Source organism: Atheta coriaria, unplaced genomic scaffold (genome assembly GCF_025399875.1).
Source record: "Atheta coriaria isolate IRGN ID8LTWV9N9 unplaced genomic scaffold, Caltech_Dcor_3.1 hic_scaffold_7_pilon, whole genome shotgun sequence".
In the NCBI taxonomy this organism is placed as follows: domain Eukaryota; kingdom Metazoa; phylum Arthropoda; class Insecta; order Coleoptera; family Staphylinidae; genus Dalotia; species Dalotia coriaria.
The window spans coordinates 1,153,194-1,166,879 of NW_027045449.1; the positions used below are offsets into that span (position 1 = coordinate 1,153,194).

Sequence of the window (13,686 nt, forward strand, 5' to 3'; positions counted from 1 at the left end):
GAATCATTGAATCTTATCGCGCGGGTTTTTAGAGATTGCAATATAAAACTAAATATTTGTGAAGTTACACCTTAATTTCACCTCGGTATGAATCGAACGGGTGTGGATTCATACAAACGTTAAATATAACAATGCAAAAAGGTACAATATATTGAAAATTTGTTACAATAAATTCAAATTTTTTTCGGAAGTGCCTGACATTTTCAAGTGTAGGTTTTGTAATAATAGTAATTTTTAAATTTTGAAAGATAATTTAATTCTATATAAGTTATTTTAGTAACATTTTTTCATAACATTAACCGTTTAGGCCCTATTTGCAATTTTAATGCAAACATTGGTTTTTACATGCCAATAGGGCCTTAATCTATAATTGTGTTAATAGATTCTGATTCTGAATTAAATCTACTTTCAGGATCCGAAAGCAGAATGTAAAAATTCCAACTTTTAATTTTTAACATTTTAAACACTTGCTACGCCACTGGACTACCAACGCACTTGCTACGCCACTGGATTACCAACGCACTTGCTACGCCACTGGATTACCAACGCATTTGCTACGCCACTGGATTAACAACGCACTTGCTACGCCCTGGACTACCAACTTACCGCAAACAAGAAGTCTTTCGCACTGTAGACAGCTTCATAGAACTGAAATATTGTATAAATTATAAACAAATCAATCAATATCAGAATGTAGATGGTTTTGTAGTGCCAAATATTTGAGCGACACGAATGTAATTAATGAGCAGGTTATTCAAATTATTTTTATGTTTTACATTGCGTTGAACACGATTGTAATTAGTTTCAATTTCAAATATGACGGGATTATAAATGAGATGTTACGCGCTATATGTATTGATTTGTAGTGTTACAAGTTGCGTAGTTGCTTTTAAAGGCACAGACTGATTGTAAAAACTGTTTACGGCCCACCAGCACATAATATACATGGGTAAATGTGATTGATTCTTTGATGTAGGGTTGTTAAGTTTGGTACACACAACAAAACAAACATATAAACAAATTATGCCTTTTTGTGTGCTGATGCATGCATGAATATTCAATTATTTATGATAACAATACTAGAAATATTAGTTTATGTATTTTTAAGAATGTTTTAATGCTTCTGGGATTATCTTGTATATAAATTTGAATGTATTAACTTGTAATGTAGGTGCTAATGATATAATACAGAAATATTATAAGACATTTTGATCTTTTTGACATTTATGTACCATTTTCTTCTTTTATTCATTTCAGATACAGGTACTTAAGCATGGCATGCTTCATTTCTTTCTCCACGTCATAAAATTGCTGAAGAGTCCTTCTACAAGATGCAAATACCTTCAATTCGATTGTCCTGTTTTCTTTGTGCTTAAAATGTGCAATAAAAATGGATTTTAGTTATTTTACATGCCAAAAGGGCCTTAATCTATAATTATGTTACTGGTTCCTGATTCAGAATTTAATCTACTATCAGAATCCGAAATCAGAATTCAAAAATTCCCATTATTACAGAACCTGTATTTGCTGAAATAAAAGATTTCATCATAAAAAAGTCAAAAGATTTCTCTTTTTTATGTCGATTGTTGTTTTCATTAAAATTGCAAATAGGGCCTTAACGGTTGACGTAAGCAAAAAAAGTTATTAAAATAATCGATGTAGAATAAAATTATCAATCAGAATCCGAAAACAGATTTTAAAAATTCCAACTTTTAATTTTCAACATAAAAAAGAGAAATCTTTTGCCTTTTTTATAACAAAATCTTTTCCTTAAAAATTTTTTGTGCCATTTTTGCCGTTTTTCAATAATGATGCCATCTTGTTCAGATTTTTTCAAGGATCGAGAATATGTAGTCCTTTGTTTTCTAGCCCTTTTAGTTGTCGAGATAATGACCAATTAATCTTCAAATATTAGACTCTCCCGGCGGAATACACGTGTTTCATAAAAATTGAAAATAAGGCCTTAACGGTTAGTGTCAGCCAAAAAAGTTACTAGAATAATCGATGTAGAATTAATTTACCTATCAGAATCCGAAAACAGAATTTTAAAATTCCAACTTTTATTATTCAACATAAAAAAGAGAAATGTTTACTAAAGATTAAATGGTAATTATCTCGACAACTAAAAGAGCTACAAAAAAAAAGAACTTCATATTCTTGATCCTTGAAGAATTCTGGACAAGTTAGCATGCTTATTAAAAAACGACAAAAGTGGCACAAAAAATTTTTAAGAAAAAGATTTTGTCATAAAAAAGGCAAAAGATTTCTCTTTTTTATGTCGAATGTTGTATTCGTTAAAATTGTAAATAGGGCCTAAACGGTTGACGTATGCACAAAAAGTTACTAAAATAATCGATGTAGAATTAATTTATCTATCAGAATCTGAAAATAAAATTTAAAAATTCCAACTTTTAGTTTTCAACATAAAAAAGAGAAATCTTTTGCCTTTTTTATGACAAAATATTTTTCTTAAAAATTTTTTGTGCCATTTTTGTCATTTTTCAATTAGCATGCTATCTTGTCCAGAATTCTTCAAGGATCAAGAATATGTAGTTCTTTGTTTTCTAGCTCTTTTGGTTGTCGAGATAATAACCATTTAGTCTTTGATTACATTTATCTTTTTTATGTCAAAAATTAAAAGTTGGAATTTTTAAAATCTGTTTTCGGATTCTGATAGATTAATTAATTCTACATCGATTATTCTAGTAACTTTTTTTGCTGACACTAACCGTTAAGGCCCTATTTACAATTTTAATGAAACACTTGTATTCCGTCGGGAGAGTCTAATTTTTGAAGATTAATTGGTCATTATCTCGATAACTAAAAGAGAGCTAGCAAAAAAAGGACTACATATTCTTGATCCTTGAAAAATTCAGAACAAGATGGCATCCTTATTGAAAAATGATAAAAATGGCACAAAAAATTTTTAAGAAAAAGATTTTGTTATAAAAAAGGCAAAAGATTTCTCTTTTTTATGTTGAAAATTAAAAGTTGGAATTTTTAAATTCTGTTTTCAGATTCTGATTGATAATTTAATTCTACATCGATTATTTTAGTAACTTTTTTTCCTTACATCAACCGTTAAGGCCCTATTTGCAATTTTAATAAAAACAACATTCGACATAAAAAAGAGAAATCTTGCCTTTTTTATGATGAAATCTTTTATTTCAGCAAATGCAGGTTCTGTAATAATGGGAATTTTTAAATTCTGATTTCAGATTCTGAAAGTACACTTAATTCTCATTCATAAACCGCAGACAACAACCGGATATTAAAGCCCTTTTGCCCTTAAAAAACACAAAACACTTTTTTCATATTTCACCATGAAAATTATTCCTGAAAACGTCAGAAGGTAAATAAATCCATCATAAATTATAGTTTAAATAAAAATTTATTAATTTTTTAATATCATACAACAAATTATAAAAGAAAATCAAAGATTGATGATCACACCTACAAGAAAAGGGTAAAATAACTTTCACATGTCTTCTATAATAACAATTGTGTTTATTAATACAAATTTTGTCGCGAATCAATTATCATCAGCCGATAATGACATAGTTCAAGGTATCATCAAATCGTTTTGTTCCACACGTACATATAACTTTGACTTCTCTCTGCCGTGCGCCTCATTGCCACACGAATCTTCGTTCGTTTCTCAACACACCAATTATCCGCTGCTCATTTCATACTCGCTTGCAAAATACATAGTCTTCTCGCCTTGATCGATATCAATCAATCAACGCAAACACTTGTAACAACATCGTACCAATTACAAATCAAATTTAAAACAAAAAACTTGCTCGAAATCATACATAAAGCGCAATGGCTGACATATCACAAATAAAAAATCTCGCATAGATGAACAATTCAATAGAATAATTGATTAAATAGCATAAAACTGTTTATTACTAGGTATTTACAGGTATTTTCGTCATCTTTGCCATTCAATTAGACGTTGTTTGTGTGTTGCATGTCAACTTTAGTTCCATCGCAGCAAATTTTCAATAATGGCGGCGATTAACACTCTCTTGCAACATCCAGCATAAATAATATGGATAAGGGATATAATATGTATAATTATATACAAATAATTAAACTAGAATTTGTAGTGAGGGAGAAATGAAGACGGGAAAAGTAAAAAGTTGCGGCACGTTACAAAAATCAATGCGTAACCAGCGAACAGATTAGATGACCTTTATGTTTGCTTAAAGATTAATTTGTGAAACATTCATTCCTCGTATTTTCTCCATTTTTATGCATTTTTTTTTGTGGTTTTTCATTTCGTTAATGGCGGGAGCGGCGATTGAATATATTTTCTTTAGTATAATACGATTAGCAGTTTGTTTAAGATTATTCTGATGACCTCCAAGCGCGCAGATCCCACACACTCCATGATGCACGTGTGAAGCACGAACGGTGAGGAATATCTTTGCGATGTCGACGGCGGCGAAGAAGTGTGGTGCTCGAGTGTTTACAATTTGGTTGATTAGATTGCGTAGAAGCTGTACAGCCATAATGCTTAATGCAACATCAAGTTTTTGGTTTTGTCGTTATTCTGTTTCGTTTTGTAGGAAATGCAACGCGATTAAATAAATTATAATGAATCAATTCAAAGAGAACATATCGTCAGAGAAAAATGCTTCGTTATATACATACATACATATCACAAGTCCCCTTGAAAATTAAATAATTAATTATAAATTTCAGCACACACACACACACACCAATGCAAAGTGGGCGCGTCAGCTCCTCCTCATCTTCGCGTCGCAGTGATTAATAAACACTTACCATGTTGCTCCACGAGTGTGCACACGAACGTAGTGAATTGCATGCGCTCCTTGCCGTCGACTAAGTGTTGGGCGCATTATTCGGCGGCGCGTCGCATGTTTGCGTCACGTCGGGCAGATCGACACGCTGGTTGGGCGTGGTGACGACTGTGCTCGCCGTTGTTGTTGTCGCGGTGGACGTGGATGTCGACGACGTTTCATCTTGGTTCGTCTCGGTGATCTCCTCCTGTGACTCTTGCTCCTCACTGGCGGCATCGTCCTCTTCACGTTCGCTCTCCGGCATTAATTCTAATGCACGTTCTAGGGTCTTACGCGCGCTGTTTGATCTCTCCAGGAAGTATCCATTAGAGTTCTCGTTGCTCTGTGGCGGTGGCGACCACGTGCTGTACGTGTACTGTGGATTAGTCTGATAGCGGCGCTCTAATTCATCCTGTAGCCATGCGACCGCCGCCGCCCACTGCTTTCGCACATCAGCGTTCTTGTGTAGCATGAGAAGCGCCGGCCGGCATTTACTGAACAACGCCACCATGCATTTGACGCATTGATAGGCACGTTTTTGGTAGTGGTTCTTGGAGCGCGCGATTGTTTCCAGCAGACCTTCACGCTCCTCCTGGATACCTTTGATGGCGTTATGCACGCGGTGTGTCTGCCATGAATCCTCCAAGAGAAGCACGGCGAGTAATAACTCAATATGATGGCGTAGTTCTTGACAATAAGCGAATGCGATCTGCCACAGTAACTCAGAGAGTACAGTGCGTGAAAACGTCGGATTCTCCCATGAACAATATTCGAGCAGTTTTATTGATTCGTCCGTCAAGTTGGAATCTTCTATCACTTTCTTGATATAACTACGAAAAATAATCACAAAATAAAATTTTGTAAAATTTTTACTAATAAATTAATAAAAGTAAAAGAAAATCATACCTTGTTCTAGAGAATAATATTTCGCTAGCCTGAGGCGACAAAGGCATGATGTACTCGGTGCAAGTGTGGTCCCCGAAAGGATTCGGCAGGACTGGATCAACGGAACTGGATTTACAGTGAGCGCTGATGTCGCAGCATCGCACCAGGCACGAAACCACCTGATGCAGTTTGCCCAGCTCGGTGTACTGATACTTAATTGCCGGACCTGGTCCTTCGTCCAACGCCACTAACATAAACGTTGCAGGCACATTCATCTTCAGCAGTTGTTCCTTTTCACGTGTTCCTATCGCAAAATATTTTAAGTTTTACATAAAATCTTCATAAAATAAACATTTTTCGCTTACCTTGACTAGCATACATATGAAATACGTTACAATAATGAGGTAAGTGTCGTCCGTGTTCGCTAACTTCGCGCTGCAGCAAACTGAGCAGCGCCCAGAGAATATGGTCACTGAGCGTAGCTGCTGCGTCAGCATTATTGAGTCCAGGCGGGCACGGACACGGCCCGTCGTTCATCGCAAAGTGCGCTAGGAGTACGACGATCTTCATAAACGCGGAGCGCACCTCGTTGCTGGGGCAGCTCAGCAGGTACTCGCAGAAGCGATGCGGATAGTTGAAGAGCATATGCTGCGCAAACCATGATCGTATCGAAGGTGCAGCACGCAAATGTAAACAAAGCACATCGCACCAATCCATCGCAGAGCCACGCAGGTTCTTTTTCGTGTGCCAGCCGGTGTGGAATAGGAACTTGCTGGCGAGCTGCGTGCTAAGCATCGACTGCTGTTCCAACTCCGGCGGGAGTGGATGGGTAACACGTGCGCCCGCCGGCGCATTACCATGCACAAACTTGCGTATGAAGGTGAAGTACTCCGCCGAGAACTGGCTGCGATGATGGAGGAACTTGATGTTTTGCCGGCGAATGCTGCTCTCGATGGAGACGGGCATTTTCAGGTGCGGAACTTCTTTATTATCTTCTAAAAACACATAAAATGAATTATTTATTTAAATTAATTTGATAAATTACTTACGAAGAGTAAGTTCACCCATTTTATTGACTAGACCGCCCTCGTCGACGTCCTGCCGCGTGTAGAACAGCATGTAGGCGTTCCACCAGCGCTTCTGGCGGCGGTACGTGGTGCGTTTCAGCATCGGATCAAACACTTCACCCATATAATCACCGCCAAAGCACTGCACCTTCATCTCTTCATCCTCGCCCATGCGGCATTCGGAAACCTCACCGTCGTCGAACTTGTACCAACGCACCTCGCCGCCAGCGTGCTCTTTACTTTTGATGTACGAATAATAGTGTCCACCGGACGCTTGGCCTGAATGCACAACAATACCCGATAATCTGTAGGCAGTGCACACGTCGGCGGCACTCGGATCAATGTCGCAGTCTATGATCTCTCCCTCAAGCCGCGCCAGCCCCGAGACCGTGTACGGTTCCATGTCCAGATCGCGCGGAAATTCAAAGTAGTCGTTGAACTTAATTGCGCACAAGCGCTCAAAGTCGTACTCGAACCGCTTCAATTGGATAGCCAGCACCGGCGGCAGTTTCTTCACGCACAGCCGCTTTACAGTCACCACCTTCTTGGCACACTTTTCGCAGTGGTACGCGTCAGCTCCTTCTAGTAATTCACCTATAAAATAATTTTTTGTAAATTAAAAAATTTAAAATTGTTTGAATTCAAAATACCTTTGACGTATTGTTCTAAAGAATCCGGCAGATTACTGTGATTCCTAATATCTACGCTGATAACACTAAACGGCTCTTCCTTGGAGTATCGATGCGGGCATCCTTTACAGATTTTCTGATCAGAGTACGAGCCACCTAGAATTTTACTCATAATCTGCTCGTGTCCTAACGTCTTTAACGCCTCGTCCAGACTCTCCACCAGCGCCATAAAAAACTCGACGGCATCTTGCTGTTCGCGAAGATTCACCGGTTCGCCTTGCAGTTTGAAATGCCTCCAGAGACCCTTTGGCACGTAAAACTGCAACCGCGAGCACGCCAAATGCCCGAAAATCGCCTGCACCTGCTTCAGTATACCGACATTGTAATCCTTCCTATTGTCATCCCTGTCATCACAGTCAGTGCTCTCGGAATCATTGCCCTCGCTGCTGAAATCCTCATTGGGATCAGTCGCAGCCCCCTCGCAGGCCAAAATTCCCGCGCGGATGCTATGCACCATGTACAATTGCTGCAGCACGGAATTCATGTAACAAGTGGCGCCGGCGTTCTTCAAACCGACGAAACCCTGCAGAGGTCGTGGTCCCACCGATGGCAGGTAATCCCAATCGCCAATGGCCGTCTCCTGCTCCGCGTAGAACATGTCCGTGAGCATAAACACCAACTGCTTGCAGTTGGGCACGCAATTCACGCATAAACTTATCAGTAAATCGAAAGCCGCCGCTTGGGTTTGCGGTGTGTCACAAACCGGCGTCGCGGGGTCCTCGCCCATTTGCCCAGTGCGTTGGTATTGTAGCATTAACTTACTAGCTGGAAACAGGAAGTCTTCAACCAGTTCACGTATCAGACTACTTTTATCCGCACAGCCCAACTCGCGTTTTTGGTCGGCGCTCATAAAACTCAACAATTCACGCGCTAAACTCAAATGTCCCTCAAGGAGAACTTCGTGTTGTCCACGTGCTTTCCGTAACCATGTTACCTCAGCAGCTAGGAGACCTTCTGCATTCGGTAGTGGACATTCCGACACGTAAACTTCATTAACCAATCGACATAATAACTGAAAGTATTCGTGTGAAGTGTTTGCGTTTTCAAGAACCAAATTATCCAAGAGTGAAAAGAGTAGCGGCGTGACAAACTTAAGGGCGGTACGACTCGCTGAGCCAAACGTAAAGATTGCGAGGAATTGTTCGGCAGCTGCAATGCGCACCGCCCGGCTGGGATTCAACAGCAGTAAATCGGTAAGAAACAAACGAAACGGAAAATGTTCATCTTTGCATAACTCTTCGAGTGACTTCGAATTCATCACTAAACTAATACTCAACAGTTCAAATGCTTCCTTGCAGAGTAGAATATCGTCAGTATGAAGTTCCAAGGGGGCGTTGCGTTTGGTAGGATCGCAGAGCGAATGCAGCATGTCCGGTGAAGCGTTCAACGATTGAAGATTCGCACTGCTCGCCGCCCAGACAAGACGGAGCATCGCATTCACAGTCGCCGCATTCGGCAACTCCCAATTTAACGCAGGACTAAAGAGAGCCTGAGGCGCACGGCCTACACTATTCCCCGATTCCGCAAGAATCAAATCCGCCAAGCGCTGGGACAATTTTATACAGACTTGTTTCACCATCTGATCGGCATGTCCAGGTACAGATGATCTTAGCGCTCGTTTCAGGTACATCCCTTGGGTGGGCGCATTTTCATTCGCTTCGCTTTCCTCCTCGGATAATTTAACGAGCACATTCGCCACGCTGGTAAGAATAAGTTTGCCTATCTTCAACACCACAAGATACGCCGAGCGTTTCGTGACTGTGTCCGCCGAGGACATGAAATTGTTTTTCGTCAGCATCTCGAGAAAGATGTGCGCGTGTCCAGAGACCATAAAATTGTGCTGCACCTCCAGCGATTTCTCGGTGAGCGTATCCAGCGCGGGCATTAACAACGCATACAATACTTCCAAGTTGTAGAGAACTTCAGCGGGTGTATCGATAAAAAACAAAGTCTCAACTTGATTCTCGCTGTTTTCCGCTTCGTCCGATATAGAAAAGAACTGCAAAAGTCGTTGGATTACTTGCGTGTCACAGGGCATCAACTGCAGAAGTGCTCTGCCACCGTCTCGCAGCGGTGGATATTCTAAGGAACTGCCCAGCGCAGAGAGTTGACAAAAGAAAGCGGCGTAAAAAGGTTGAAGTGACATGAGAACGCCCGGTAAAAAGTTCTCGGCTTCCATGTTCGGCCCGTCGTAAGGATGTTGTGGTGAAGATGTGGAACTGTCGGAACTGCTGTCTTGTGACGATGCAATGTTTGAATTTACTTGTGTTACTTTTGCAGATATTAACTAAAAACACAATAATTTATTATGAATTTTTGAAAAATTATGCATAACTTACCATTTTATCTCTAAGCGCAATCTGTGACAACAACTTCTTATCGTCTGAAGTCTCCAACGGCTCGCCATTAATGTACAACTCAAGTTTACAATGCACTCCTGGCTTTATCCTTCTTAAAATATGTTTCCGCAGCGACGCTAGCGTATCATTACTATGTGTGAACACTTCAAAGTCATCCACCTGCCGATTGGGGCTTGAGAATCGCACCACCAGCGACAAATGCTTCCCGCGGCAAGCCCGATGCAGCGGCAGGATTTTCCTCTCGCCAACAAACCCGTTATCGCACTCGCTGATATACTCATGCAGCACATGCATAACTCTGCATATCTTAACAGCTTCAGCGCGGATTCGCGTGTGTTTCAACTCAGCGCTGAAATCTTTATCAGACTGCGACTGGAGTATCTTCACCGTATCATAATACGCCCGCAGGCGGTCATAACATTCCGCAATATAACTATGATGAAACTCTAATTGGGAACCCATCAATTTGGGTCCCAGATTCGTGCTAACCTCACGCAGTAATTCAATGGCTCGCGCGGCGATGTCGTCCGGACACAGCGTCACCACCTTCCACAGATACTCCAATCCAATCAGATCGGGGTCTTCAGTGAGCAGACAACGACGTTTCGCCTTTAATTTGCCTTCCTTGGTGTTGACCGCTTTGAAAAAGCGCTCGAAACACTTGATGCCACTTTCGGTGAGTAGGGTTGGTTCTAACTGTAGAATGTTATTCTCGAAAAAGTCCTTGTTAATGCCGGGATCGAGGTCTGGCTCCTCGCCCATCAGTTTCGAGAACCATTTGAAGCAGGATTCACGATCGGAGGCAAACACGGCGTTCTCAGCAAGGCACTGCCAGATTTGCTTCGCTTGTTCAGCGCACAGCCACAATTGACCATCTTTTAATAAAAATCTACATGCAAAAGGTAAAAAAAATTACATAATTACAATTTAAAATACATTTTTTTAAACTTGTTTTCATTACCTTAGAAAGTTTAACCTCTCCTGCACCTGCAACACATGACAATACCTCCCATCAGGCAGATAATTCTCGCTCGTCAGATCCGCGTGCGTCTTAACGAGTACCCTGAGTTTGGCCATGTACGCCGTGAGGCTCTTCGTGACGAGTATCACCAACGAATGCTGCGTCTGCAGTTTTTCAATCACCTCCTGCCGGTAATACATGTGATGCCCGCGCTGTGGCATGATGCCATTCGCCGAAGGTTCATACAAACAACAAATCTCTTTGATTTGTTTCAGCGCTGGCAGCACCCACATATCGCCCGTCTTCAATTCCTCCACGCATTTATCCAACCAGACGGTTTTCTGCGCATCGCGCTCCTGCGAACAGGAATAATCCAAGATTTTCACGTGCGCTGTGAGTGCCTGGTCCATTATCTCAGTGGGCACTTCTTCGGAATGCGCGAGATTCCAGAAAAGCGTTAGGACTTTATGCGCCATCACACCGTCTTTATCATCTTCGGCCAGGCGACGGATTAATTCAAGTAGGCGTTCGCGTTGACGACGCGACGCCGACGTCCAGGATGACTGAAAACACTCGAAGAGATGATCCAGCTGCTCGGGGCTGAAATCCCACGCGAGTTTCGCGAGTAAATCATGCACGTTCTTAACGATCGCTTCGTGTTTGCCAACTTGCGCCGCCCAAACAGCATCAAGATCGGAGAGACTCAGCGCGTGTTCTTTTATCACAAAGCGGAGGATTTTCTCGAGCTTCTCGACGTACTGAGGTTGATGGAGTGAATCCCGCAGGACTATTTCAAGTACTCGATTTTCATTTATCCATTTCTATAAGGAGATTTATTTAAAATTGATTTATTTTGTTTTAAGAAATGGTTTACATACCGCCATTCGTTCAGGTGTTAAATATTCTTCTTCTTCGATGCCTTGATGTCGATTTGGATAATAGGAAACACTCGAAATGACTTTATTAATTTCGTTGAGAGCGTTCATCTTGCCATTGAAGCTCGATATCTGCAATTGGCGCAGTATCATCTTCAACCGGAAACCTTCCAACGTCCGAATCAATTCTTCTTGGTTAGCTACGCGCGATGCCAGATTTTTGGATGATTTTATTATCGCGGAAACAATGTCACTCTTCGATTCTGTTTTCGCCTCGCGTTTTAGTTCATCATCAGTTAGCTTATCTAATATTCCAGGCACCATTTCCTTTTTTAGAAAAAAAAAAAAAAACACAAAATTAATTACAAATAAATATAAAAATGTGTTTCTACTTACTAATATAGGTAATAGAAATTTATTAATAGTGTGTGGTGTTAGATATTCGTAGGCAAGTCCGAAAGGCCTCAACAATGCGTGCACAATCGCCACGCTGAGACTTTTACCGCTCTGAAAGCGCTCCAGCAACGTCTGAAACCCGCCCAGTTCTCCAAAACGATTGATTAGATCCACCAGCCAGCCACGCGCATTGCGTATATCCGCCGCAGGACGCGCAAACAGCTCTTCCTCGGAGAGATTACACGCCGCGTGCGCGGTTTCGCTCTGCCTGGACGCATTGAACGTGTGAAACTTGTTGTTCGGGTTCAGGACCATCGCAAGCAGATCCAGCAGCGGGAACCAATCGTGCGGCAGTTTAATCACGCACAATTCGATCAGTTTAATGCAATTCTGATTGATACACATCTGGATGTTGGGTTTCCAACTGGAAACGGCGTCGTCCGTGAGGATCTTCGTGAAGGACACGGTGAGACCCTCGCGGAAGAATCGCTGGCATGGCTCGGAGCGTGTGTCGATCCCAGCGCGCGATAGTTCGATAGCTGCACGCAGCAGACACTCGAGCTCTTGGTCGGGCAGCACCGGCACCACCCATCGCAGATTCGAGATTTTCTCCTCAAGCGAGGCGAGTTTCTCCAGCGGAAATTCTGGTTCGGTGCCACCGCCGCTACCGCCACTCCCGCCACCGCCAGTTTCTTCTAATTGACTATCACATGGCACTTCTGCTGGGCCTGCTATTGGATTAATCTGGTTTGCTTCGGATGTGTCACCAGGAATGCCCTGTCCTCTTGTGGCAATGGTCATTTTTGATTTCTATGCTTAGATTATTCAGTTACACACATTCTATTCTGGAATCAGAGCAAACATAGCATTAGCAAACAAGATATGCTTATCAAATGCAATGTTGTTTCATGACAGTGTCAATGTTGCACAAAATGATGGCTAATGGGAGTGACAATCAGCTGAGCCGCCGAGCGGCTGTAAAACCAGCGAGAAAAAAATATAACCGATGATATCATAATCAATGTGTTAGCTCATCGACGTCGTCATCAGCTGGAAGCCGGACTCACCTATGTAGTTTTGTTCTCGTGAAGTCGGCGAGCCCCGCCGTAGAAAAATAAAAAAACACACACGCCGGCAGAAGTGAGCAGCTCGTCGATCGGCGCCTTCGCATGTAATCGCTGATCAGCGCGTGCTTGCTGTTGCGTGCCGCCTCCGCCTCCGAGGTAGAACCTCGCGAGGACAACCCGGCACATACAAAATGGCGCCGCGCCGAAATCGAATCGTATTTTGCGGGCGGCGATTCGAAGCGATGACTGGTCCCTACGTGTGAGCAGCGCAGCACTCGTCGGCCATCGCAACCACTCACCACTCACTATGCACACGCTGCGCGCTTTTTAACGTGGTGCCACTCGTTCGCGACGATGCGGCTTCGAACACGGCGGTCGTGCGGAATTTCCTCGCTTTGTGTTGACGTGCGGGGTGATCGGTTTTTGCAGGCACGTCGTCCGATTTTCCCAATTAGGGCACTAATTTGCCGACATCTTGACATGCGAGTGACGTTTTTAACATTTTTGACAATTCTTCGGGCTGTTCGGCCGATTTGCGCGATTTCCGGTGATTACCGAACACGGACGTCAGATTCGCA

The 13,686-nt window shown here is 42.1% G+C and overlaps 1 protein-coding gene and 1 long non-coding RNA gene across 3 annotated transcripts; one reads left to right on the top strand and one right to left on the bottom strand.

Moving 5' to 3' along the window:
- The first annotated feature begins 20 nt into the window (after positions 1–20).
- LOC135795935 (uncharacterized) lies at positions 21–1,206 on the top strand. Its single transcript, XR_010549186.1, has 2 exons — positions 21–141; positions 413–1,206. It is a non-coding gene; the product is annotated as an uncharacterized lncRNA (long non-coding RNA).
- A 2,281-nt stretch (positions 1,207–3,487) lies between these two features.
- On the bottom strand, positions 3,488–13,636 carry faf (ubiquitin carboxyl-terminal hydrolase-like faf). Of its 2 annotated transcripts, none has more exons than XM_065308899.1 (10): positions 13,109–13,636; positions 12,042–12,886; positions 11,649–11,972; positions 10,771–11,591; positions 9,789–10,698; positions 7,411–9,736; positions 6,743–7,354; positions 6,059–6,685; positions 5,715–5,997; positions 3,488–5,638 (listed from the first exon to the last, which is right to left on the bottom strand). In XM_065308899.1, the coding sequence occupies exons 2-10, from the start codon at positions 12,840–12,842 to the stop codon at positions 4,852–4,854; spliced, it is 7,491 nt and encodes a 2,496-aa protein (XP_065164971.1). In that variant the 5' UTR covers positions 12,843–12,886; positions 13,109–13,636; the 3' UTR covers positions 3,488–4,851. The 2 variants fall into 2 exon arrangements, with proteins under 2 accessions (XP_065164971.1, XP_065164970.1); XM_065308898.1 differs by having other exon boundaries at positions 6,059–6,688.
- Positions 13,637–13,686: the final 50 nt, after the last annotated feature.